The 26,935-nt window shown below is 39.5% G+C and overlaps 1 protein-coding gene across 1 annotated transcript in view; it reads right to left on the reverse strand.

The window, feature by feature from the left end:
* Positions 1-26,935, reverse strand: part of CCDC78 (coiled-coil domain containing 78) — a 739,645-nt gene that overhangs the window by 434,151 nt on the left and 278,559 nt on the right. Inside the window, exon 8 of the mRNA XM_044089297.1 lies at positions 867-989. Within this exon, the coding sequence (XP_043945232.1) occupies positions 867-989 (123 nt within the window). The remainder of the gene's footprint in view (positions 1-866; positions 990-26,935) is intronic.

The raw sequence follows: 26,935 nt of genomic DNA on the forward strand, positions 1-26,935 counted from the left end.
ATTTGCTTGTTTAAAAGTATGTCTTCCATTGTAGAAAATTAGTGAAGCATTCCTCTCAGGAGTACAAAGACATACAGCACTGGACTTCATATGTCACTGTGACATATTTCATGACTAAAATATAATCTGTTTAACCAGCACTCTTTGATGTACTAGATTTCTTGTCATCTGTCAAACAAGTCAGTTTTGGGGTTTCCCAGAGAAAAATAAAATCAAAGAAAGTCCCGCAGTACAAAACAAAGAATTTCACCATGTTTAAGCAAAAACATATTTTGTTTGTGGACAAGCCCCCCTCTCCCAATGTTCCTGTACTTCTTATAATCAACTGTGAGGTTGCTGCTCCTCAGAGAAACTGCAGTGCAAGTGTGTGTGTGTGTGTGTGTGTGTGTGTGTGTGTGTGTGTGTGTGTGTGTGTGTGTGTGTGTGTGTGTGTGTGTGTGTACTTTCTGCTGTACTTTATATTTAGGTACTTAAAAATCAATGGTCTCAACAAAAGTGAACATATCATCAGTCTAAACACAAGCAGATAGCAAATCTTGCCGGAAAGTTTAGATAATCCATTATTTTCACAATCTTTGGAATTATTAATCATCTAGAATAGTAACAGATACATTAACAGCACTGACAAGCACCTGCCATGAGTGAAAACTCAACATTCTGCTCCTACCCTGGGATGCAGTTTAGCTCTCACAGTTTTCCAACAGATATGTATGACAGTACAGCTTAGAAGCCATTTATTATTCCTTACGTAATATTTCATTCCTATGTACGCATATCAAGTATGCATGCATACACACACACACACACACATAGACACACACACAAGCATCAAGAAAGCTTGGGGTTATGAGAAATCTGGTACATACATTCTCATTGGTAAGTCTTCTGAGTTGATCTTTAAGCGTACCCACATTTTCCTTCTCGCCCATGTGTTTTCTGGTGTTCTGTTGGGCAGCTAAAATCCTTGCTCGGTACTGTATTATAAGAGACTATAACAAAAAAAATAATTGAGTTTTACTTTTCAAATCATCCTAATCAGACTAAAGTTTAACAGTGCCATGCTCTTTCTGTTGAAGGCTATATCTTGCCTGAGAAAGGTTGCTATACACAAATGTTGCTAAATGCTATATCACTGAAGCTATCAAACAGGGAAGTGAGTCAGTTTGCAGAGTCACAAATGGATATATGATTAGCTAAATGAAACAACATTGCCCCACCCTGTTTGCCAGTGTTCACTGACTTTTACCCTTCCAAGCCATTTCCTGACGGCAGTGAAACTGGCTTCTTGGTTCAGGTCTCAGTCTAAAGGCTGTATTACACTAGTGTTTCAAACTAATAGCTCTTATTGGCAAAAAGAGATACAATTTTATGTGGTCTCCATCATTCCATAAGTGCACAAACATAGAAAATAAAAACAAACAAGGTTCATTACAGACATGTAGCTTGCCTGTATCCAGACACCTCACATCCTGCTTGGTATCTAGTTTCACATTCTTCTACTCAATGTCAGGGCTCCTGCAGTCCTGATCTATGTTATCTGTGAGTTCATGTACCTTTTTAGTTTACAACCTCTTCTGAAAATATATGCCATGCAGTCACCAACTTGTCTTTAAATAAATGCTTATTTACATCACCCCTTACTTCACCCTCCAGAAGGTCCATTTTATGGCACTCACTCATTCCTAAATATTTTTTGTTATCTTTCTATATTCCTATTTATGACTAAGATTATCAAAAAAATCTTTATAAAGTAGCTGCCATCACTCCAAATCTCTCTTGCCTCCTAGGGTTCACATCATGAAGCTTCACTGTCTCTACCTGTATAATTATTTTAGGGTGAACTGTACAAACCAAAATTGTCCGTCATTTTGCTGACTCCACCTTATGCTCTTATAGAACTGCAATCTTCCTGGTAATTTGTATGATGGTATTAACTTCTGTTTTACTACTAGTTACAGCTCTGCTAATACAACACAGCACCTCAGTGGCTCACATCACAGGAATGGCAGACAGTTAGGCAGTAGTTAGACATGATTACACCTAGACCACTTTCCTGCTTGGTGGCCATTATCTTTCTCCCAATTTTATAATCCTTAACTACATACCGTTTTACACTGAATATTAGCTGCTGCATTCTAGACTTTTCTTCCACTGTATCTGCATCTCTGCATCTCTCCTCATTGATTCAAGACTCCTAGGATATACAACCCCAGTGTATACGATACCACCATTCACTAAAAGCGATAGACTAGGATATACAACCTCAGTGCATACAATACCACCATTCACCAAAAGGCATAGACTAGGATATACAACCCCAGTGCATATGACACCACCATTCACTAAAAGCCATAGACTAGGATATACAACCCCAGTGCATATGACATCACCATTCACTAAAAGCCATAGACTATGACATACAACCCCAGTGCATATGATACCACCATTCACCAAAAGGCATATACTAGGATATACACCCCAGTGCATATGATGCCACCATTCACTAAAAGCCATAGACTAGGACATACAACCCCAGTGCATACGATACCACCATTCACCAAAAGGCATAGACTAGGACATACAACACCAGTGCATATGATACCACCATTCACCAAAAGCCATAGACTAGGATACGCAACCCCAGTGCATATGATGCCACCATTCACCAAAAGCCATAGACTAGGATATGCAACCCCAGTGCATATGATACCACCATTCACCAAAAGCCATAGACTAGGATATGCAACCCCAGTGCATACGATACCACCATTCACCAAAAGGCATAGACTAGGATATACAACCCCAGTGCATGTGACACCACCATTCACTAAAAGCCATAGACTAGAATATACAACCCCAGTGCATACAATACCACCATTCACTAAAAGCCATAGACTAGGACATGCATCCCCAGTGCATATGACACCACCATTCACCAAAAGGCATAGACTAGGATATACAACCCTAGTGCATACAATACCACCATTCACCAAAAGGCATAGACTAGGACATACAACCCCAGTGCATATGACACCACCATTCACCAAAAGGCATAGACTAGGATATACAACCCTAGTGCATACAATACCACCATTCACTAAAAGCCATAGACTAGGACATGCAACCCCAGTGCATATGACACCACCATTCACCAAAAGGCATAGACTAGGATATACAACCCTAGTGCATACAATACCACCATTCACCAAAAGCCATAGACTAGGATATGCAACCCCAGTGCATATGATGCCACCATTCACCAAAAGGCATAGACTAGGATATACAACCCCAGTGCATATGCTACCACCATTCACTAAAAGGCATAGATTCCCTTCTATCTTTTCTATACTTCTGGATGCAGTCATTTATTTATTTAACATCTGTTTACTGGGAGTGTTCAACTGGGCCAAAGGCCCATTTTCAGTGGAAGCCTGAGGAGAAAAGCTCAGCATACAGTACACAGACAAAAAAACAAGAAGAATTTACAAAAAAATTAATATAAATACAATATAGTTACAAAAATTTACAAGACAAAAAGTACAAAAAATATACATAGTTATAAAAATAATATGATAATAAAACACATACGTTTAAATAAGATACATTAAAGTTAAACAGTGCAAATGTGAAAAAAAGAGAAAGCTACAAAGAGTTATTTAACCATTATTATAGAGTGATACAGAAATAGTGTGGGAGTCATGAAGCAGGACTGGACCAAAATCAAAGCCCTGAAGTCAAGGTCAGCCTCAGGTGAACAGGTACCCTAGGCAAAGAGCTACATGGTAACCCCCCACCCACTGCTAGCCCATGTACATCACCTAGTGGCCCCCCCAGTCCCACTCTGTCTTGGCCTATGAATACCATCCAGATTGCCTTTTTCTTCCTTTTTGTCATAGTTTGGATTAATGTTCAGTTTTTCCTGCATTTATTCATTACGCATGTTCTAACTAGGCAGGACTACACTCTGATAAGTGCTGAGGAAACATACGCATTAAACTATGGATCTTGGGGCTACAAAGCTCCCAGAAGCTATGGTAGGTCTAGATGCTCTAAGATACATTTTACAGTATTTTCAAACAACATTTTTCATCCACTCATGGCCTGAATAAAAATCACAATTAAAAAAAAAAATCAGTGTTACTCTTCATCTTTGTAATCTTTGTTTTTTCTGCATCCTTTCAGCACACCCTAACTGCCCAAGACTACAGTCTAATAACTGTTGAGAAAATAACTGCATCAAACCATGAGGATTCTGCATGGACTGATGTACATTTTAGACTTTTTTTTAAAACGTAGGTTCATAAGAGGTTACTAGGCATGTTCTGTCAATGTCACTGGCTAAGTTAAGATCCCTAGAGCAAGTGACTCTTGTGCCATTTTACTTGTGGATGTGCAGCATATCTATCAGGGCAAGGACAGAGACTGCCCTGTAGGCCAGGCGCAAGTCACCTCTCAGCAGCATATATGATACAGAGTACAGTGACAGGGCTTTCAGTCTGTCCATGTAAATCATGGTTTGAAGGCCCTGTATTTTCTTGGTGGGAAACCTCTGTGGTCTCTCCAGTTGCTGCAGGTGTCTGGTGAAGTACATGCAGAAGGGAGTATTGTACTCTATTAATATCTGATGACAGCTGAGTACAGTAGAATTATAACATCCCTAGACCTGGATGTGATGACCTTACTTATGAGATACGCAATGAATGTAGAAGGCTTTCTTTACACTGTGGAAACTTGGTGGTTGAAGTTCAGATTGCCATCTACCTGTGCTCCCAGATTTCACACCACTGGGTTTGAACTTAGGGGAGTGCTGTCAATATTGTAATTAGCAGGGAATTATGCTTTGCCAAAGGGAATAACCATGCAGGTTTTTGCATTTAGTTTTAGACCATGGCTTTGGAACCAGTCATTTGTCTGTGTTAGTCACTCCTGTAATATAGACTACCGAACAAAAAACTCCTTTGCAGGAACAACACCAACTGGTAAAATTCAAGAAAGCAGAATACCAAGGTGCCAAACCAAAGTGCAGGAACAAAACTTTTATTGTCAGCTTCACCAGTAAAAGCATTAAAAACACATAGAATAAATCCAAATATCTCGTCAAGCGCTTTCACCCGGGCCCTCCCAGGCTTTTTCAAGACCACTTGAAAAAGCCTGGGAGGGCCCGGGTGAAAGCGCTTGACGAGATATTTGGATTTATTCTATGTGTTTTTAATGCTTTTACTGGTGAAGCTGACAATAAAAGTTTTGTTCCTGCACTTTGGTTTGGCACCTTGGTATCCTGCACTCCTGTAATATGTTAACATCATTGGGGGACTCAATGATTGCACCCAATTTGCAATAATTGGCAAACTTGGTAAGCCAAATGCTGTCTACTTTAGCCTGGACTTCCAAGAAATAGATTTCAAGCAGTAAAGGGCCCAGCACAGATACTTGTGGTACACCGTTGGTGACAGGTCTACTAGTAGAAGTGCAGTCACCAGCTTTAACATTATGTGGTCTGTTGGTGAGCCAGTTGGCAAGCCATCTAGTGACATAAGGGTTAATCCTCAGCTAGGAGAGTTTCTCAATGATACCTGAGTGGGGGAGGGGGGTTGTTTACAAAGCCTTGGCAAGGTCAAGATAGGCAGTATGCACTATCTTACCTTCATCCAGGGCTTTGTTGACTTTCTCGAAGAAGTCTACTAGATATAATAAGCATGATCTACCCTTAACAAAGCCAAACTGGGTTGGGTCTAGAGTTTGAAGGTCACCTATGTCCTTGCTGATAAGATCCATGATGACTCTTTCCATGGCCTTACAGATGAGGCTGGTTAGACTTATGGGTCTATAGTTCCCAGAATTGGATGATAGCTCCCCTTTCTGCAAGAGGATTACATTTCCTGTTCTCCATTTTGCTGGAACAGAGACAGTTCTCAGGCTATGGTTAAATAGAATGCCAAGTGAGCCCCTAGGTCCAGTATTAGATTGCTTAATAAGCAACCTGGGATATTATCTGGTCCGACTGAGGCCATGTTTTTGGCCTTGGAGAGTGCAGATATGACCTGAACTCTAGAGATACTAGGCAGGCTTTGAAGTATGGCTGGTGGGAACAGGGGGTGACGTTTGCACCAAATCTGTCAGTTAGCAGGTTGGCAATTTCCTCTGGTGTAGTATGAGTGGTACCATCTACTGCCAGTTTGGCATATAGCTGGGCATTCCCTTTTAGATTTCAGACGTAGTTAAAGAATGCCTTATGATTATCCTTAGTTAGGGATGCTATTTTACCTTCGTAATCAGCTTTAGAGGACTTTACAAGATTTCTGATTTGCTTGTTCAGCTGTGGAGGGAATTCTTCCTGTGCTGAGTCAGTTCCTTCTTGCTTTAAGGCATCAGTTTCTTCCTTTTGTTATATACTCTGTTTATACTTGAAGTCCACCAGGGTTCTTGATGTTTTGGGAGGACCTGGTTTTAATTATTTTAGGCACAGCCGAGTCTATACAGTTGCTTAAGTGTTTATACAGGCGATTTATGTATACCTCTGCATAGGAGTCATTGTCTGTGATTGCAGGGGGTATAAAATGTTTTATACCATCACTTATTAGGCTATAGTTTGCTTTGGAAAAGGTTTTTAGTTTTTTTGCTCCTGTGGTGGTGACAGGTTCGATAGTTACTTTGAACAAGACCAATTTATGGTCCGACCTTACCAGGGAGGGCATCACACAGGGGGGAGTACAGTGACCTCCCCCATGTTAGTGAGTACTATGTCTAGGACATTTGAGCCCCTTGTGGTGGTGCAGACTATCTGTTCCAAAGCATTTGTATTGACAAAGTCCAGGAATCTCTGGGTAAGCATGTTTGTGCTCATGGATGTCAATCAGTTGATGGAAGGATATCTGAAATCACCCATGAGTAAGGTGTTGGGCTGTATGGCGAGTTACTCCAGTAAGTCCAGGTAGGTAGTATGCTTTTCTTGGTTCATGGTGGGGGACCTATAGCTAACAATGGTATGGTAGAGTATTTTGCCTATAGTTAATTGGACTTAGAGTAGTTCGAGAGAGTGGTACTGTTCGACCAGTCTCGAGGTGTACTTGGCTTTAATGAAGACTGATACACCTCCACATTTGGTTCTTTCACACTCATTTTGAGGTATGAATGTGTGGAAGGTATTGTAGCCTTGCATAGCCGGGATGCTCTGTGCAGCCTTGAACCATATCTCAGTGACTGCACAGATATCAGCATCTTCCAAGGTGAGGAGTACTTCCAGGGAGTGCAGTTTCATGTATAGCCTCCTAGCATTAATCAGCAGAACCTTGAGTTTGTCTCAAGTGGATTTTGTTATGATGGAAATTTTGTACTTTTGACACTGCTTTATCAGTATCCGAAAGCCTACAGGAGACAGGTGCAGACCATCCCTAGCAAAGCAGCTGGCCTGTCAAACATGTCTTCCCAGGCTGACAGATACTGGATACCCCTGGACTGATCCCACAAGCTAAGCCAATTGTCGAAGTCAATCATTTTTTGTTTATATTGTGGCTTCATCCTAGGTGAAGGTAGAATGCTGCTTAGGGCTAGGATCATACCTGCCTGGGACACAATCTGAGAGTTCAGTCATGTCTCTCTTCATATAGTCCAAAGAGGTATATCTCAAGTCATTCATCCCAACATGAACTATGGCCGAGTCATAACAGTACTTGTTGTTCAGTGACTTGAGTGCATGTGTGATTTGACAGATCCTGGCAACTGACAGGCAGCTGACTGTGACTTTCTTGTCCATCCTGGTGAGGGGGACAGCTGTGTGTCTTACCATGGAGTTGCCTACGACCAAGACATTAGGTTGTGAGATGTTTTGCATCAAACAATGGCCTAAATGCAACTTATGATTAAGGAAAGAAATTCAGTATTGCTCTTCAGCTTTGCTTTTTCCTACACCCTTTCACTCCAGTAATTAAATTAAACTGGGGGATCTGGTGACATTATTACATATTACATATTCTCTGAGGTACATTTTAGAACTGTTCCAGCCTTTTGATCTAATGATAGCAAAAACAAATATCATGTGTAAGGAAAGAAATGCAATCTTACTTTTTTATTTCAAAGAAGAAATAAGCTGGATGGCTTAATGCTCAAATCTGACCAAATGGCAGCTCCCAATAAACTGAGAAGACAAATGCTTATGAGGATATATAAATCATAACTGTGAACAGTACTTGCCTCCCAACTCTCCCCTCCCAAAAAAGGTAGTCTTATTGAGTACCCCTCCTCTGGTGTTAAACTAGAATGGAAATGAAGGCACAAATGGCCACAGTCATACTTCAAGTTGCTGTTGTAATTTGTATATACATGTCTATTGACCCTTACCCCAAAATAGAACTTAACAGATTTATTGTCATACATTTATAAATAGCATGCTTCTTTACCCTGTCTTAAAAGATGTCCACCTGGAAATGCGTCTGATATTTGATTATGCAGAAAGTGAAAAAGAAATATTACAGCACTGTTTCCAAAGTTTTTACTTCTAGACAGTATACTGATACTTATACAAGCTATACTGACCCACTGTGCACCCTTCTGAAGGAAGGTTAAAGAAATAATGTCTCTAACCCTCCCCTCCATATGCCTCAACTGTCCAGATTTTCACAGAATGTCCAAATTTTGCCTCATATTTTTGGTCTGTTTCTCATAAAATTGTGGTTTTCTAGCACATAATTGGCAAATCATTGGGGATTTAAGTCAGAATATCATTATAGACATTTGAGTTTCAGGCTTCATACTCCTCAGAAAACTCACACTAATTCATAACCTGTTATTCTATCAACTTTCTAAGTTTGTAAGAGCAATATTTAAAACTTATTCATACTTTGGACCTTTGTTACCCCATTATTTATGGCTCTGTCCAGATTTATTGCTCTAAGAGGTTGAGAGGTATGTCCCCCACCCAAAGCTACAGCAATCTTCTGTGTACACTTCTGAGCAGGGCTGGTTTTAGAATATTTTTTGAGAGATGACTGTTGAAATGAAGAGTTAGTTACTTTCATCTAGGCAACCAAGCATTCATAGCCACTTGTATGGACAATTCAGACATCTGGTTGTGATAAAAGAGGATGGCCATAGTTGTCACTCATTACACTATTCCAAGTTGCTTTGTACAAATCAGATTAGTCATGCAAAGCCAGAATCATAAGCAAACAACAGTAGACAGCAAATCATTTTCCTCTACAGACTGCTTCAGCAATTATACTTTGTGCATATTAGGTGCCCATCTTGCTTCTCACAAATGCACACTAATTCTGCAAAACCAGATAGTGACTGTTTAAACTGAGCAAATGGCAAAACGTTCGGTTACTTATATCCAGCCAACCCCGACCCCACCCAGAATGTCTGATAGCTGTGCAATCTTATTCCACCTTTGCTACACACAAACAAGTTGCCACACATTAAACTATTCCAAGTTACTCCACAAAAATCACAGCCCAGAAGTATTGCCAAAAATATCTGATTGATCATTGCCAGCATCATTGTAAAAATAGCAATACTTATTTCATAGTTTCTATCTTCACATCACACCATTCCTCTCAACTGTCCAAAACTCTGCACAATGTCCCCTTTTTCTCATATTTTTGTCCATTTTCTGGTAAATTGCTGAATACAGTCTCTAAACCAAGCAATGGAGATTCATACTTCTTATTGTTCAAAAAGTGCATGTTGAAGGAAAACTGCCTTCATGCAGCTTTGTACCTACATTTGAACACTGCAAGGTCTCTATGACCTCACAACATTCATGTTTAACATGCGGTGAAGCCAAATGGAGCACCACCCCCTGGGGAAGTCATCACACAAAGGGTGCATTTTGTTTTAACAGGGCCATCACAGAACTGCCCAAATCCACTTTTTTGGGACCTTGTTATATACTTTCGCCAAATTTTAAAATGCCCACTTAGTCTCTTCCTTCATCTCCATCTTTTTCACATCTGTCTCACTGCAAACATTGGGTTGGTTGTGCTGCATCCAGAACCTCTCATCTCTCATCTTAATTTTTACTACTCTGATATTCAATAATCAGTAATTAATCACCTTTCCCAGCACTTTCCTAATGTGTGTCAGAAGGTTAATACCATTATGCTGCCCATGTTGTGAATGTCACTTTTGTTCTTGTACACTGTCACTAGAATGTTTATTCTCCAGTCATCTGGGATACGTCTTTCTGTCATACTGCTATGATTACTCTCTGGAGCCATTTCTCCCTTAACTCACACAACATCTTGATTATATTTATCATGACCTCATCTGGCCTGCTGCTTTGCCTGACAATATTTTCTTTAATGCTGTTCTTTCTTCTTCTCAGGTGAGCTCGTCTTCATCTTTCATCACAGGCTGTGTTTGATGCAGTACAGCTGATAGGCAGTGTGTGTCAGAGATTATGGTGACTATGTTATGTGACCTGAAGTAGAGCATTTAAAAGCAGCTTATGCTGTGAAATGTTCCATATGTTGTGCCTAAAAGAGGAGTAGAGAGGTCTTCAAGATTTGTGGGAAGATCCTTCCTTAGCTTGTGTCCAAGGGTGGAAAGAGAGTGGTTAGAGTTCTGAAATCTTATTTTAGGTGCTTGCAAGAGATGCTCTGAAGAGCTTTAAGATCTAAGGTTATATGACGTAACCTCTCTAAGTAAGCTAGCGGAAAGAGAAGGGCAGGAGTTTTCCTTCAGGATCCGGAAAAGTTGGGAGACAAGGAGTAGATTGGCTCATTGCTGAACCGGCAGCCAATTAGCTTTGGGTTATGTAAGACAGTTCTGTTCATATTTTGGGGAAAGGGCAATGCAGTGACAGATGGAGCTGGAGATTGTTTGGATGGTGGTAGAGTTTTTTGGAGGAAGATGCTACAAGAGGTAGGTGGTACTCAAGTTGGGCTAGAGGAATCCCTTTGCCAGTAGCATTTCTAGCTGGATGGGAGAGGAAGCAAGAGATTTTCTAGGCTCAGAGGAGTAGGGAGTTTATCTTTTTCCAGGTGTTTTTGCAGTGGTACTAAAAGCCAAGTAAGGGACCAAGCCAGACTTCTAGGTATCTGTAGGTGTTAACCTGCTCACTGGCATTCTTAAGGTGGTCAAGAATGAGAAGGTTAATTGGGGTTATTTTGCCTTTTAGTGGAGGTTCCGGAGAGCATTCATTTTAGTTTTTGAGGAATTAAGTAACAGTTTTTGGTACTGAGCCAGTTAATAAGGAAGAGAAAATCTTTTTTGCAGATCATATTGAATTGAGTGGATTGTGTAGTTGGAGCAGAAGAAAACCATGTTGGGGAAGGTTGAGCATAAGGTTATTTCTAAACATGAAGAAAAGAAAAGGGGCCAGTATGGAGTCTTGAGGGAGTCATTTAAGTAAGAGAGTAGTGGCTGATGTGCTGTTGTTATAATTTACTGAGAAATGTCGGTTAGTTAGGTAATTTTGGAACTAGGGAATAGCATCTAGGATAATCCCAATGTCAGTAAGGTGGTTAAATAGGACTGGGTGGTCAGCCAGGTGAAATGCTCTGATAATATCTATAAATATGGCTCTAGTATAGAGGCCTTTGTCCATAATTCACAAGGTATGATCAGTGAAGGTCCGAGGTGAAGTGGAAGTGCTGTGGCTGGACCAGAAACCATGTTGCTTGGAAGAGAGACGGCAGTATTGACTTTGGTAGTTTGAGAGTTGATTATAGACCATTTTTTCTAAGATTTTACTGGGGGTAGAAAGGATGGAGATTGAGCAGTAATCACTGTGTAGTTAGGGTTGGACTTTCTGGGGAGAGGTAGGATTTTTGCTGTTGTCCATATATTGGTCATACAGTTTTGAGTTAAGCAAAGGTTGTAGATATGTAGCAGAGAAGTAACAATGTTCTCCCTACATTGGGATATAAATCAGGGGAGAGGGTGCCTGTCCCTGCAGGTGAGTCTTGTTTTGGGTTTTCAAGGAGAGGTATAATATCTTTGGTTACAATCTTTTTAAAGTAAAAGAGCAGAGTATAAGGGGGGTGAGGGAGTGAAGTATATTAGCTGATGGAGGGGAAGGGGAAGGTGGAGATGTGAGTAATAAAGTATAAGAATGAGAGGGAAGAAAAGGAGGAAGTGTGAGCAATAGGAGGAGCTTTACAACCTGTTAACTGGTTGGCCACTGCCCACAATTGTCTAGGGGTGTGTGGAGAAGGTTTGATTGATGTGTTCTCATATGATGGCTCTTATGATGGCTAATTGCTTGTTAATATATTTATTACGGAGCAAATACTGATCACAGTGAAAAGGAACAAACATTAGTTTAGTCATATTAATAAGCATCCTAACAGCAGCATAATAGTTCAATAAGGAGGTACAACATTTTCCATGGAAAAGCTGATAATTTTCTGTAATGTAAAAGCAGTACTATGTCACATGCAAGTATTAATCAAGGTCTTTCAAAAACAATGGCAATGTTGGTAATTTTGAACTGAAGCAGATGGTTTCCGGAAGCTGAAGCAATTTTTAGAAAAGTTCTATTCTCCAACAACCGTGCTGAAGAAGGACCTTTTGATTCTGAGACCTTAGTGGGTGACGGCATTACATAAAAACTAATTCACAGGCAAAACGGGTGTAGATCAATATGTATGTATATTTTAACAAATTTTCCATGGGCTTGCACAAGTGTATAATTATTGTGCATGTGGGAGCCTGACTGCCATTTTGTAGTATGTTGTTGAGATGTAAGCATGCATGTCTGTCAGTTATTCAGTTCATTTATATTTTGTACTGCTGCTATCCATCCTGATGTGTTTCTATGTAATAAAGCATACAAACGAACTACCCACCTGTTCATCTTCAATTGTAAACCAAGACGAGTGACGGTGTCAGAATGGGATCCAGAAACAAGACCAAGAGACACTCAGTTAATGGTGGAGGAATACTGATTAATGGATCATCCCTACTGCATGTATAACTCACAAAAGCAGGTCAAAAATGAATTTCAGGTATCAAAACTTGCTTAAATGATTTCTTACTAAAAAAAATATATAAAATAAACTCAGAATGCTCAAAACGAATTTCTAGTTAAACAAAATGTCCAAACCTGCAACATAGTGATAAAAAATATTCAAAATAATCATGAAAATGTCTGAAATAAAGTTTGAATTGCATAAAATATATAAAATAAGGAAAATGACTGCATTTTTGCACTATGAGTTACTTTTTTGCATTAATTAAAGCTATTTGAGATATCTGAAGTATACAAACTGTTCACAAGTTTGTGTAGTATTCATTATCTTCTTTCGGCTGCTCCCATTAGGGGTCGCCACAGCGGATCATCTGTTTCCATTTCTTCCTATCCTCTGCATCTTGCTCTGTAACACCAACCACCTGCATGTCCTCTCTCACCACATCCATAAACCTTACCTTAGGCCTTCCTCTTTTCCTGTTACCTGGTAGCTTCATCCTTAGCATCTTTTTCCCAATATACTCAGCATCCCTCCTCAGCACATGTCCAAACCAAAGTAATCTTGCCTCTCTGGCTTTGTCTCCAAACCTTCCAACCTGGGCTGACCCTCTAATATACTTATTCCTGATCCTGTCCACCCTCGTCACACCCAGTGCAAATCTTAACATCTTTAACTCTGCCACATCCATCTCAAACTCCTGTCTTTTTGTCAATGCCATTGTCTCCAACCCATATAACATAGCTGGTCTCACTACCCTCTTGTAGACCTTCCATTTCACTCTTACTGGTACTCGTATGTCACAAATCACTCCTGACACTCTTCTCCACCCACTCCATCCTGCCTGCACTCTCTTCTTCACCTCTCTTCCACACTCACCATTACTCTGAACTACTGATCCCGTATTTAAACTCATCTACCTTCGCCACCTCTACTCCTTGCATCCTCACCATTCCTCTATCCTCCCTCTCATTCACACACATATATTCTGTCTTAGTCCTGCTGACCTTCATTCCTCTTCTCTCTAGAGCATGTCTCCATCTCTCCAGGGTCTCCTCCACCTGTTCCCTACTCTCACTACAGATCACAATGTCATCTGCAAACATCATAGTCCACGGGGACTCCTGTCTAATCTCATCTGTCAACCTGTCCATCACCATTGCAAATGAGAAAGGGCTCAGAGCTGATCCTTGATGTAATCCCACCTCCACCTTAAATGCATCCGTCACTCCCACTGCAGACATCACCGCTGTCACACTACCCTCATACATATCCTGTACCACTCTTACATACTTCTCTGACACTCCCGACTTCCTCATACAATGCCACAACTCCTCTCTAGGCACCCTGTCATATACTTTCTCTAAGTCTATAAAAACACAATGCAACTCCTTCTGACCTTCTCTGTACTTCTCCATCAACACTCTCAGAGCAAACATTGCATCTGTAGTGCTCATTCCCACCATGAAACCATACTGCTGATTACTAATCATCACGTCCCTTCTTAACCTAGCTTCCACTACTCTTTCCCATAACTTCATGCTGTGACTGATCAATTTATTCCCTCTGTAGTTACTACAGCTCTGCACATCACCCTTATTCTTAAAAGTCGGTACCAAAACACTTTTTCTGCATTCCTCAGGCATCCTCTCACTTTCCAAGATTTCATTAAACAATCTGGTTAAAAACTCCACTGCCATTTCACCTAAACACCTCCATGCTTCCACAGGTATGTCATCTGGACCAACAGCCTTTCCATTCTTCATCCTCTTCATAGCTATCCTTACTTCCTCCTTGCTAATCCATTGTACTTCATGATTCACTATCCCCACATTTTCCAACCTTCTTTCCCTCTCATTCTCTTCATTCATCAACCCCTCAAAGTACTCTTTCCATCTCCTCAGCACACTCTCCTCACTTGTGAGTATGTTTCCCTCATTATCCTTTATCACTTTACCTGCTGCACATCTTTCCTACCTCAGTCCGTCTGTCTAGCCAGTCGGTACAGGTCCTTTTCTCCCTCCTTAGTGTCCAACCTTTCATACAACTCTTCATATGCCTTATCGTTAGCCTTCGCCACCTCTCTCTTTACCATGCACCTCATCTCCTTATACTCCTGTCTACTTTCTTCATCTCTCTGACAATCCTACATCTTCTTTGCCAACTTCTTTCTCTGTATACTCTCCTGTACTTCCTCATTCCACCACCATGTCTCCTTGTTGTCCTTCCTCTGTCCAGATGTCATACCAAACACCTTTCTAGCAGTCTCCTGTACTAGCTCTGCTGTAGTTACCCAGCTATTTGGTAACTCTTCACTGTCACCCAGTGCCTGTCTTAACTCATCCCTGAACTCCACCTCACAATTACCCTTTTTCAGTTTCCACCATTTGATCCTTGGTGCTGCCATCACACTCCTCCTCCTATCCTTGATCACCAATGTCATCCTACAAACCACCATCCTATGCTGCCTAACTACACATTTCCCAGTCACCACTTTACAGTCTCCAATCTCCTTCAAACTGGCCCTCCTACATAAGATATAATCCACCTGTGTGCATCTTCCTCCACTCTTGTATGTCACCCTATGCCCCTCCCTCTTGTTAAAATATGTATTCACCACAGCTATAGCCATCCTTTTCACAAAATCCACTACCATCTGACCCTCTGCATTCCTTTGTTTAACACCATACCAACCCATCACTTCCGCATCCCCTCTGTTCCCTTCACCAATGTGCCCATTGAAATCTGCTCCAATCAACACTCTCTCACCCTTGGGTACAGTCATCACCACTTCATCCAACTCACTCCAAAATGTTTCTTTCTCATCCATCGCACACCCATCTTGTGGAGCATATGCACTAACAACATTCATCATTACACCGTCAATATCCTGCTTCATAAACATCACTCTATCCAACACTTTTTTCACCTTCAAACCACTCTTAGCATACTGTTCCTTCAGGATAACTCCTACACAATTTCTCCTCCCATTCACACCATGATAAAACAGTTTGAACCCACCTCAGATACACCTAGCATTACTCCCCTTCCATCTGGTCTCTTACAGACACAATATACCAACCTTACTTCTGTCCATCATATCGGCTAGTTCTCTCCTTATACCAGTCATACTGCCAACATTCAAAGTTCTGACCCTCACTACCACAGTCCTAGCCTTTCTCCTCTCTTCCTGCCTTCGGCCATGCCTTCCGCCTCTTCTCCTCCTTCGGCCTGTAGTATTACAGTATAGTTATTTTGCAAAATACAGCCATTTCAAGGCATATTTCGCAAACTACAGTATTTTGAAGAGTCTATTGTGCATTTGAATGTTATTACAAGTACTTGCTGTGGGTGTATGTTCATATATAATTACAAGAACCATTTTTTCAGTGTGTTTGGGCATACTTTGCTGACATGGCAGATGGATTTCAAAAATCAGCTCCACTTTTCTTTGATAATAATATTGCAGATAATTGGAGAGTGTTTGAGCAAGAGTACAATATTTTCATACAAGCTGCATTTTCTTACAAAGATGCATGTACAAAGGTATTTATTCTGCTTAATTTAGCTGGTTCAGAAGCCATAGAAAGAGAGTGTTCATTAGTGTATGAATCTACTGTATTTGCAGGTAAGGGGAAAACTGCCATATAGTGGTACTGGATGAGTCAAGGGAAGACCCTGAGTGCTTAAAATGTAAATTTAGAGAAACGTGTAACTCCCAAATTAATATTACAATGGAAAGGCACTTACTTTACACAAAAGCTCAAAAGTCTGGTGAAACTTTTGCAGCATATATAACTGACTTGAGAAACAAGGCTAAAATGTGCAGATTTGGTGATTTGAGAGAAGAGTTGATAAAAGGCAGACTTGTGTGTGGTATTAAAGATTATGCTGTGAGAAAGATTTTGCTTTGTGACAGTGATTTAACTTTGAATAAGGCCATTGAGATTTGTTAGATATACTTACAGAAAAGCACACAAATATGCTTACAAGTGAGAAATACATGCTTCCAGTATCTTCTAAAGCTAATGTTGATAGTATGCAGCACGTGGTTAAAAGAAACAGGCCCAAGCACATGGCAGCAACTGTGAGCCCTGCAATAGTCATTGGTAAACCCCAAAGCTTTCTAGCAAATTTCAGAGTGCACACAGTCTCAGTGAATTACAAGGGTGAGTCAGCAAACTCAAAGCATGCACCCTCACCTAGTCTCATAGTCAACTGTCGTAATTTTGGTGGCAATCATGTTTCTAAAAGAGAAAAGTGCTTAGGTTTTTGGTCAGCAATACCACAGATGTAAAAAGTGGAATAATTTCCAAAGATTTTGTAAATCAAAAGAGGCACATTCTTTTATTAAAGGAGAACATTCAAAGAGACAAGTTGATCAATTAGAAAGCTATGACCCTACTTTTTATGTTGATAGCGTGTCTGTGCTTAATGAAACAGTCAATGCAGTTGATTTATGGGCAAAGAATGAAGTGTTTTGTACTGTTCAGATAAATGGAAGACCCATAGAGCTCAAAGCTGACACAGGTTCAAATTACAATGTTATGGCAGCAGAAACATTTGCTAGAGTACGTGATCGTGAGAAGCTTGATTTGGCAAAGTGTGTGAAGCTTGTTGCTTATGGTGGTGAAGAAATTCAAACTGAAGGTTCAGTAGTACTTTCTTGTTACTCTGCTAGCAACAGCTATGACTTGCATTTTTATGTGGTCAAAAGGCACATACAGTCATTGTTAGGCCTCAGAGACAGTTTGAAATGGGACTACTTTCATTTAATAAGGAAGTGCATCATGCAAGCTTGAAAGACCACTATTCTAATTTCTCCCATCTATTTTTTCTACCTATGCTGATCTTTTTGAAGACAAACTAGGCAAACTACCAATTGTCTACTCCATGAAGTTAGACTCTGAAGTCAGTCCAGTTGTCAGACCAGCCAGGAAAGTTCCAGTAACTATGCAGAACAGAATCAAAGCCGAGCTAGATAAAATGGTGCAGCAAAGTGTAATTTGTCCAGTTGATGAACCTACTGAATGGGTATCTTCCATGGTCATGGCTCATAAGAAAAGCTCAGATGATATTAGAATATGTATTGATCCAAGAGATTTGAGCAAAGTACTGAAAAGACCTCATCATCCAATGTGTACAGTTGAAGAAGTCACTGATCTTATGCCAAATGCAAGTGATTTTTCTGTCTTGGATGCAAAGAGTTAATTTCTGCAAATTTTGCTAGACTGAAAAATCTTCATTGCTAACTTCTTTCAATACTCCTTTTGGCAGGTACAGATTTTTGAGAATGCCATTTGGGATAAATTCTGCCAGTGAAGTCCGCCAGCATGCAATGTAGAAAATTTTTCCTGGGTATCCATGTGCTATTATAGTAGGTGATATACTAGTAGGAAGTAATGGTGAAGCTGAGCATTACAGAAACCTCAAGAAAGTTTTGGAAAGAGCACACAAAGTGAATCTTAAGCTGAATCCTTAAAAGTGCAAATTCAGGCAATGAGAAGTTACTTATGTTGGTCATTTATTTACCAGTTCAAGCTTACGAGCAGATCCTTCCAAGCAAACAGCTATTCTCAAGATGCCAGCTCCACATAATGTATAAGCCCTACAACATTTTCTTGGCATGGTTAACTACCTTAGTAAGTTCATTTCACACTTGAGCCAACTTTCAGTACTGCTTAGAGAGCTGGCATGCAAAGATGTATCTTGGTCATGGTCAGAACAACACCACAAAGCATTTGATGTCCTGAAACAGAGAATTGCTAGTCCACCAACTGTCAAATATTATGATCTTCAAAAAACAATTGCTCTTTCTTGTGATGCTTCGAAATTTGGTTTTGGAGCAGTCATTCTTCAAGAGGTAGACCAGTAGCCTATGCGTCCAGAACTCTAAGCCAAACTGAGATGCAACTGAGATGCAGTATGTGCAGATAGAGAAAAAGCTCTTAGCAAGTGTGTTTGCATGTTCGAAGTTCCATGATTATATTTATGGTAGACCTATCCAGATTGAAACAGATCACCAACCTCTAGTCACTATTTTGAGAGAGCCTATGCATACAGCTCCTGTCAGATTGCAAAGCATGATGCTCAAATTGCAAAAGTATCATTTCAATCTTGTCTACACAAAAGGCAAATGTCTTTATCTTTCTGATACATTATCCAGATTGCCCAGAAATACTACTGAAGAGCATGAAAATGAGAAATTTGATTTTGAAGTCATGGAAGTGGGAATTTTTTCTTCCACGTGTCTTGATGAGATTAGAAGTCATACAGCCACAGATCGAGCTCTTCAGAAGCTCAATCACTTTATCATTTGAGGATGGCCATCAAAGCAATCTTGCTTACCAGTAGATATGCAACCTTATTTTCCTTACAGAGATGAGATTTTGTCTGACAATGGTATCATCATGAAAGGTCTAAAAGTAATTGTTCCAAAGTCCTTGCAACAAGAGTATATTATTATTTTGCATCGTGGCCACCCAAGAGCAGATTCTACCAAAAGAAGGGAGAGAGGATTAGTATTTTGGCCTTCTATATCATGGGACATTGAGATAGTATTTTCATCTTGCTCTGTATGTAATAGTACTAAGCAGAACTACTTTAGCTAAACCAGATTCCTGAACTACCTTGGTCGACAGTAGCTACAGACATTTTCGAGTGGAACAGTGAACATTCATTGGTGTTAGTAGACTCTTATTCAAATTGGTTCAAGATTGGCCTATTTCCTAATCTAGCATCCAGTACTGTCACTACTAAGTTGAAGAGTCAAAGTGCCATTTTGCAGTTCATGGTAGTCCGCACAAAGTTATTTCTGATAATGATACACAGTTTACAAGCCAGCAGTTTAAAAGATTTAATAATTCACTTCCCAGCATCGGACCAAGAACGGAGTCAAAACAAGTCACCACTAATTCAAAACTTTAATAGCTTTTTAAAATAAACCACTGAAAACAAGAGCTTTCATCCTGGTTACCCACAGGTCTTTTTCAAAAGGTAAAAAACCAAACACACCCATCCATTTAAATAACTCGTGTGACTTGTTTCAGCTCCAGTCCTGGTCTGACACTAGGAAGTGGATTATTTGTTTTCTCATTGGTGGGTTTGCTGCTTCTACAGTTTAAAAGATTTGCTGATGAGTGGGACTTTACTCATGTTACAAGTAGCCCTGAGTGTTCACAGTCAAATGGTTTAGCAGAATGCACAATTCAAAGTGCAAAGCAATTACTAGAGAAGTCAAAATGAGACAACAGTGAGGTTTTCTTGAATCTCTTGAATCTCAGAAATATTCCTCGTGATAAACATTTTGATTCACCTGCAGAGAGGCCTTCTGTTGAGACAAACCAGAACTGCACTACCAATTATCAGTTATCTATTGGTTCCATGTGTCAAGAACAATGGATCAGTGAAAGCCCATCTGTTGAAGAAGCACTTATCCCAGATGTCCTATTATGGTAAGACCAGCAAACTTCTCAATCGATTACGAGAAGGGGAGATAGTGAAGATGCACATGTCCAAAGGATTTGATCAGATTGGAGTATTGAAAAGTGTATGTCCAGAGCCGAGATCATACATTGTGGAATCACTAGGAGTAGAATTTAGGAGGACTCGGAAACATTTGATCCTGGTGTCTGAGCCTGTATTGCAGTATCATACCTGCGAGAAAGACTGTAAATCTCAGAGTGAGTTATCCAGCATTCCAGTTCCAGAAGACGTTCCAGTAAATATCCCTATTCCTGAGAAGAATTACAAAACTCCAGAATCTGCTTGTTCATCAGTAACTGTCCCTGTTGCTAAACTCAGTTCTGATTGCTATATCACTAGATCAGGTCGCATTTCCAGACCATGTTCCAGATACATGACAACTTGAATATAAGGACATAAGTGTTGTGTTTGTTTCTTAGTGTCTATACAATTGCACATCTTTTCAAAATGTCATTTTATTGTGGGCAATTCATTAAAGAGGGAGGATGTAGATCAATATGTATGTATACCTTTAAGAAGCTTTCTATGGCCTTGCACAAGTGTATAAATATTGAGCAGTGGGAGGGTGGCTTAATGGTTAAGGTGTTTGCCTTACAAACACAAGGTGCAGGGTTTGACTCTCACAAGGGATTATTGGCTAGGCTTAAAATGGCTCGCAAGGACAGTTAGCTTAGTACTAATCTATGAACCTATGAACCTGCGAGCCAGAGTGCCATTTTGTAGTAAGCTGTTGAGATGTAAGCATGTATGTCTGTGTAGTTTGTCAATTAATCAGTTTGTTTATATTTTGCACTGCTGATATCCATCCTGATGAGTTTATATGTAATAAAATATATAAATGAACTACCTTGCCTGTTTATCATCAATTGAAAACCAAGACAAGTGACAAAGGGGATGACATTCTAGGAGTAAGAGCCTATATGCTAAAAATATCAAGAGACATGTTATTCTGGCTGCAAATGGTATCCAGTTAATGTTTTGGAAAATATACAGTGGTGTTTAAAAGTAACCTGACATTACAAAAAACTGGTAAAATTTGTTGATTGTCATCTTAAGCAATATGGTATGATAATGGGAGATAAGGCTACAATACAGAGGTCATACTCAAGTTTTAGAATTAAGAAATTAAACAAGTAAAGCTTTCCAAGCTTTAAAAGTAAAGAGTTAGCTAGTCTATAGTAATATCTGTGCATTTAAACAGCTCTGTCAATACTAGACCTGATATGAAATCTGAAGGATGAGGTTAAATCCAATCACACTCTCAGACATTGTTGCTGCTGAAGAGGGTGAGCTGGGAAAGACAGAAGGTAGGTTATATTGACAGTGCAGTAGCATCATCCAGTCTTTTAGACATGCTATAGGACATGAACAGCATTTTTTTTAATTCACTAATTTGTTGGAGGCCAAGATTAAACAAGTTATTTGTGTGTTCTTTTTGGACTATTTGCATGGTTTTGCCTGTTTGTTTTTCAGTAGTTTTGTTTTTTTTTAAATTAAAGCATTGATCCTCTATGTTACAATGTTTTTGTGTTTCAGTTCAATGCACACAAACACACACACACACACACACACACACACACATATATATATATATATATATATATATATATATATATATATATATATATACAGTTACATATTTGCACATAAATACATAGATATATGGATATACTCAGAAGATTGAAAAACCAAAAGACTGACTCCCAAAAGACTGAAAACTGAAAATACTGAATGATGGAATTTGCTCCTTCTCCACTGTTATGTGATCTTTGAGTTGGTATATATAGTTAGCAGGGGGTGTGGGGGCACAGCTCCCCACATGAGGGGTACAGAGGGAATTGCTCCCTGCATTATTTATTTATTTATTTATTTCAGTTTGGTAACCGGGGAAGTCCACTGGGCCAGTGGTGTGCCCATTTTCAGTGGAGGCCCGGGGAGAAAAGCTCCAATAAGAAATATGGTTACAAGGTTACATAATGCAATGGTAAGTACATACATAAATGGATACAAAGGTTACATAATACAGTGAAAATGCATATATGCAATCAGGTATAGGGGATAAATTGGCATTGAAATACAATTTTGACATAGGTAGCACAGTTTGTAGGTATTTACATTCAGGACAGTAGGTTTAGATTGACTGGACAATAAGTATATATGAATTAGTTGATATTTACAAAATATACAATACTTGGAGTCAAGAGAGAGAGGATGCATAGTCTGAGTATGTTAGCTTGGGTTTAATCAGGATAATAGAAAGAGGTAATAGTGCAGAGAAAAGCAGGAGAATGAAGAGCTCAAAGGGGAAATTCTTAAGATAGTTATGTAGGGTGAAAGCAGGAGCATTTACGTTTAGTGGATAGGTAAGAGAAAAGTAGGGTTTTGAAGGATTCAGAGTTAGGAGTAGTCCTGAGTGAAGGAGGGAGAGAGTTCCATTTTTTGCCAACAGTGAAAGAGAGAAGGTGTTGGCCTGCAGGGCGTTTGGGTTTGTGGACAGAGATTAAATTTTGGTGTTCAGATCTCAGAGATCTGGTTGGGATGTAAGGGGGAAGGATGTTTGTTAAGGCTGGGCATTTATCTGGATAGAATATTAATTTGTGGGCAGTGGTTAGTTGGAAATAGTCTAGGAGGTTTGGGAGTTCCAGCCAGTTCAGAGATTGTAGGGTTAAGCAGTGGTGAGTAGAGGTTTTGGATTTAGTTGCAAATTTGGAGATTTTATTATAGCAAATTTCAAGTTTAGAGGTGTTGGAAGAAGATATGTTAGTTAGTAGAGGGGCTCCATATAATAGAGAGGGTAGGAGGTAGGTATTAGCAATAGTTTGCCTTGCAGAGCTGGAGAGAAAGCGGTTATTTCTATAGAGCATGACTAGCTTTTGATGGTTTTTTTGATGTTTTGTTGGATGTGGATATCAAATTTAAGGTGTTCGTCTATGGTAATGCCGAGGAGTTTTGCTGAAGGGACCACTTCTATGGCAGAGTTGCTTTGGTTAAGGACTTTGAAAGCATTCTTGTCGAAGGAGAATTTTCTGGAGGGAGGAAACAGAAGAATTTTAGATTTGTTAGAGTTGAGTGAGAGATGATTTTGGTGCATCCAGTTTTCGGTAGTGGAAAAAGCTGTTTGAGTTTTAGTCAATAGTTCAGGAAGGTTGGAGGCGGCAAAGACTAAGGTGGAGTCATCTGCATATTGGATAACTGTTGTATCAGGGATGATTGAGTGAAGGTTATTAATGAAAATGTTGAAAAGCATGGGTCTGAGGATGAACCCCTGGGGAACACCGGTGGGTGTTGGCAAGAAAGAGGAGGTAGAGTTCTTCCATCTGACAGCTTGAGATCTGTCAGATAGGTAGCTAGAGAACCAGGAAAGGGTATCAGGGGAGAGATGAAGGTTGGAGAGATGAAAGAGAAGGTGTTTGTGGGAGATGGTATCAAAGGCTTTGGAAAGGTCTAGCAGTACTGTGGATACTAGAAATCCAAAATCGCGTGCTCGATTTACTGTGTCTAAGAAGGATAGTAAGGCGGTAGTGGTGCTGTGGCCAGGGTGAAAGCCATGCTGGGTGGGAGTTAAGAGGAGATTCTGAGTTAAAAAAGGCATAAGTTAGTGATGGACACATTTTTCAAGTATTTTTGATAATGTGTAGAACAAAAGTAGGAGACACCAACACAATATAGGTTCTTCAGTGTATCAAACTCCAAATCTTTCAATCTTTGGCATTTTTATTCCATCTATCTTGATGGTTTAATATACATATTCGCTTTATTGCTGGTGCCCAATATATTGTTGTATGTTTAACTAATAAGGACAGCTTTCCATGACAATGATTTCTCAGTACATGCTTAGTCCTATGTTTTTTAACTAGGTATGTATTAATGTACACCTTTGTATATTTCACATTGCTTGAGGGTTTATATCATCCACATGAATTTGATATACATGTATATTCCCCTTTCTTTGTCTTTAATACGTTTTACAAGATCTAACATCTATACAGGAAGTTTCAAAAAATCTTTACTTTTTACTTCTTCTGAGGTTGTGTTTGACAGCTTTGTTCTGCGATTACCTCTGGTCTTTATAATATGGGACTTGTTGCAGCTTATAGTTGTACTATTAGCTAGCAAGGAGTACTTCTCCTTTTTGTTATTAAGGTATTTTTATTATTTTGTGTTTTGTTTACATACAGTACCATGTGACTGGAAGGCAGCAATATGTCCGCCAAACATTGTGCTTACTTGGGACGTTGCTTTCGCTTTGGATTTTATCCATGTTTTGGCTGGGGTAACTCTCTAAAAGATGCCCGTTTTGTCTAACAGCTCGGTTGGGAATTTGTAGCAACAAGTTCGTTGACTTAAGTGGACTTCACTGAAACTTATAGGATTCGTCACCAGGTATGGTTGCTCTTCAACGGGTTTGTTTATATGACGAGTCTATTAGCCGTCTCTATATGTGTTTGATTTTTCTTTGGTTTTACTGCTCCGTATGGTTGGAGCTTTGTGTATTCTTTAATAATGGAAATATCTACATCTGCCGTTTGACATATGTTAGACTGTCTAAAGGTTCTATGGTTCCATATTCATGGAATGTATTTTGTTTTTATTAAGGTGAGTGTGCTTCTTTGTAATGATATATGGTATCTCTTTTAACTAAGGATTAGCTTAAGGCTAGTGCTTTCTTACTGAATTGCATTCTGTTTAAAGCACTTTATTTTTCTCGGCTTGAGCTTGAGTTTTGATCTTCATTCAAACCGCTCTGTTAGAAGATGTTTGGGGTATGGTTGATGTTTGTGATTGTTTAATACAGTTGCCGGTATGTCTGTTTTGATATCCGTATACTGTATTTGCTTTTTACGTATCTCCCTTTGGTTTGTAAGCCATGTCCTTCAAGCTTGCAGCTTTATTTGTAACATTAACATGCTATGGAAAGGGAGCATATTTTCTCCGTTTATCTGTATATGAGATATGTGGCGATGCTATGTAAATAGAAGTTTTATGTTGTTATTTTTATATACAAATGAGCTTTATTCACTTTACATTTTTACTTTTATTTTTGTCTTGTATTTAAAACTATTTAGGCTGATATTTTTAACAGCATTGTTTAATTGATGGATGTAATGGCTAAGGTATACTCTGCTAATTTAATCTAATTATTCAATTATTGGTTAATGATCCCGCCAAAAAGGATTGTATTTAAACATGCACTGATCTTTGTGAATTTATCTGATGAAGCGTAGCCCTGCACTACGCGAAAGCGCTTATCTTTTGTCTATTAAAGAGTTTTATATATTTCTATGGAGTCTCGTATTTGGAGTTTGATACACTGAAGAACCTATATCGTGTTGGTGTCTCCTACTTTTGTTCTACATATTTTTTCTTCACATTTTGGTGAGAGACACCTTTAGCCAGAGTTGTGGTCTTATTTTTTACTTTATTTTTGATAATGGTGAGAGTAAGGCAATTGGGCGGAAATTAGAAATATTGTAGTTTTTGCCTCCTTTGTGTAGAGGTAGAATGAAGGCAGATCGCCAAAGTTTGGGTACATAAGACTCTTTTAAAGATTGGTTGATTAGGATGCTGATAGGGAGAGCAATACCATCTGCAGCAGTTTTGAGGAAGGAGGAGGGTAAGTTGTCTGGGGCATTTGAGCAAGGCTTTAGTTTTGATAGGAGTCTTTTTATGAAAGTAGTTGGTACAGGTTTGAGTTGGAAATTAAGCGTACAGTTACTAGGGGTGCTGGGAGTAGAAGAGAGAGAGTCGGATGGATTATTGTTGGGAAAAGATTTGGTTAGATTAGCAATGGATTCTGTAAAGAATGTGTTGAAGTGAGAGCTTAGTTCTGAGTCGGTTAAGCTAGGGTCAGGGCAAGGATTATTCCTAGATCCTGGGTGGAGTAGGGAATTAATAGATTTCCAGAATTGTTTAGGGTTCTTGTTATTATTGGACTGAAGTTTATTGTAGTAATTTTTTTTTGTCAGAGGTGATTAGTTTCTTTACTTGGTTGCGGAGTTGGGTGTATTGAAGCAAGGTAGAAGGCATCTTATTTTTTTGGTAGAGCTTCCAGGATTTGTCCCTGGAGTGCATGATTTGTTTAGTTTCTTTGGATAGCCAAGGAGCAGAATTAGTCTTGATTCATTTGTTTCTTGGTGGGGCTTGGGAGTTGAGGGTTTTTAGGAAGATAGAGTTAAAATATTCTACAGCATTGTCAAGGGGAAGAGTATAAAGGATTTGCCAGTTTATATATTTAAAAGTGTTTTAGAAATTTGAGGGGTTGAAGTTGCTGAGATTGCGAGTGTGAATATAGTGGTGTTGGTGTTTAGTAATGTTGGTTGAGCGATGTATAAAAGCAGGGAGATGGTCACTGAATGTGTCTGGGATAGTACCAGAGAGAGTTATTTTATTTGGATGGGTGACTAGGACCCAGTCGATGATTGATCCTGGGGGGTGGTGTTTGTTAGGGCGAGTGGTTGTCTGTATTACTTGGGAGAAATTGTAGAGGTTAATGAATAAGGAGGGAGAAGGTGACTTGATTTTATTCCAATCAATGTTAACAT

Source organism: Protopterus annectens, chromosome 12.part0 (genome assembly GCF_019279795.1).
Source record: "Protopterus annectens isolate FY-2018-M chromosome 12.part0, PAN1.0, whole genome shotgun sequence".
Classification (NCBI taxonomy): Eukaryota; Metazoa; Chordata; order Ceratodontiformes; family Protopteridae; genus Protopterus; species Protopterus annectens.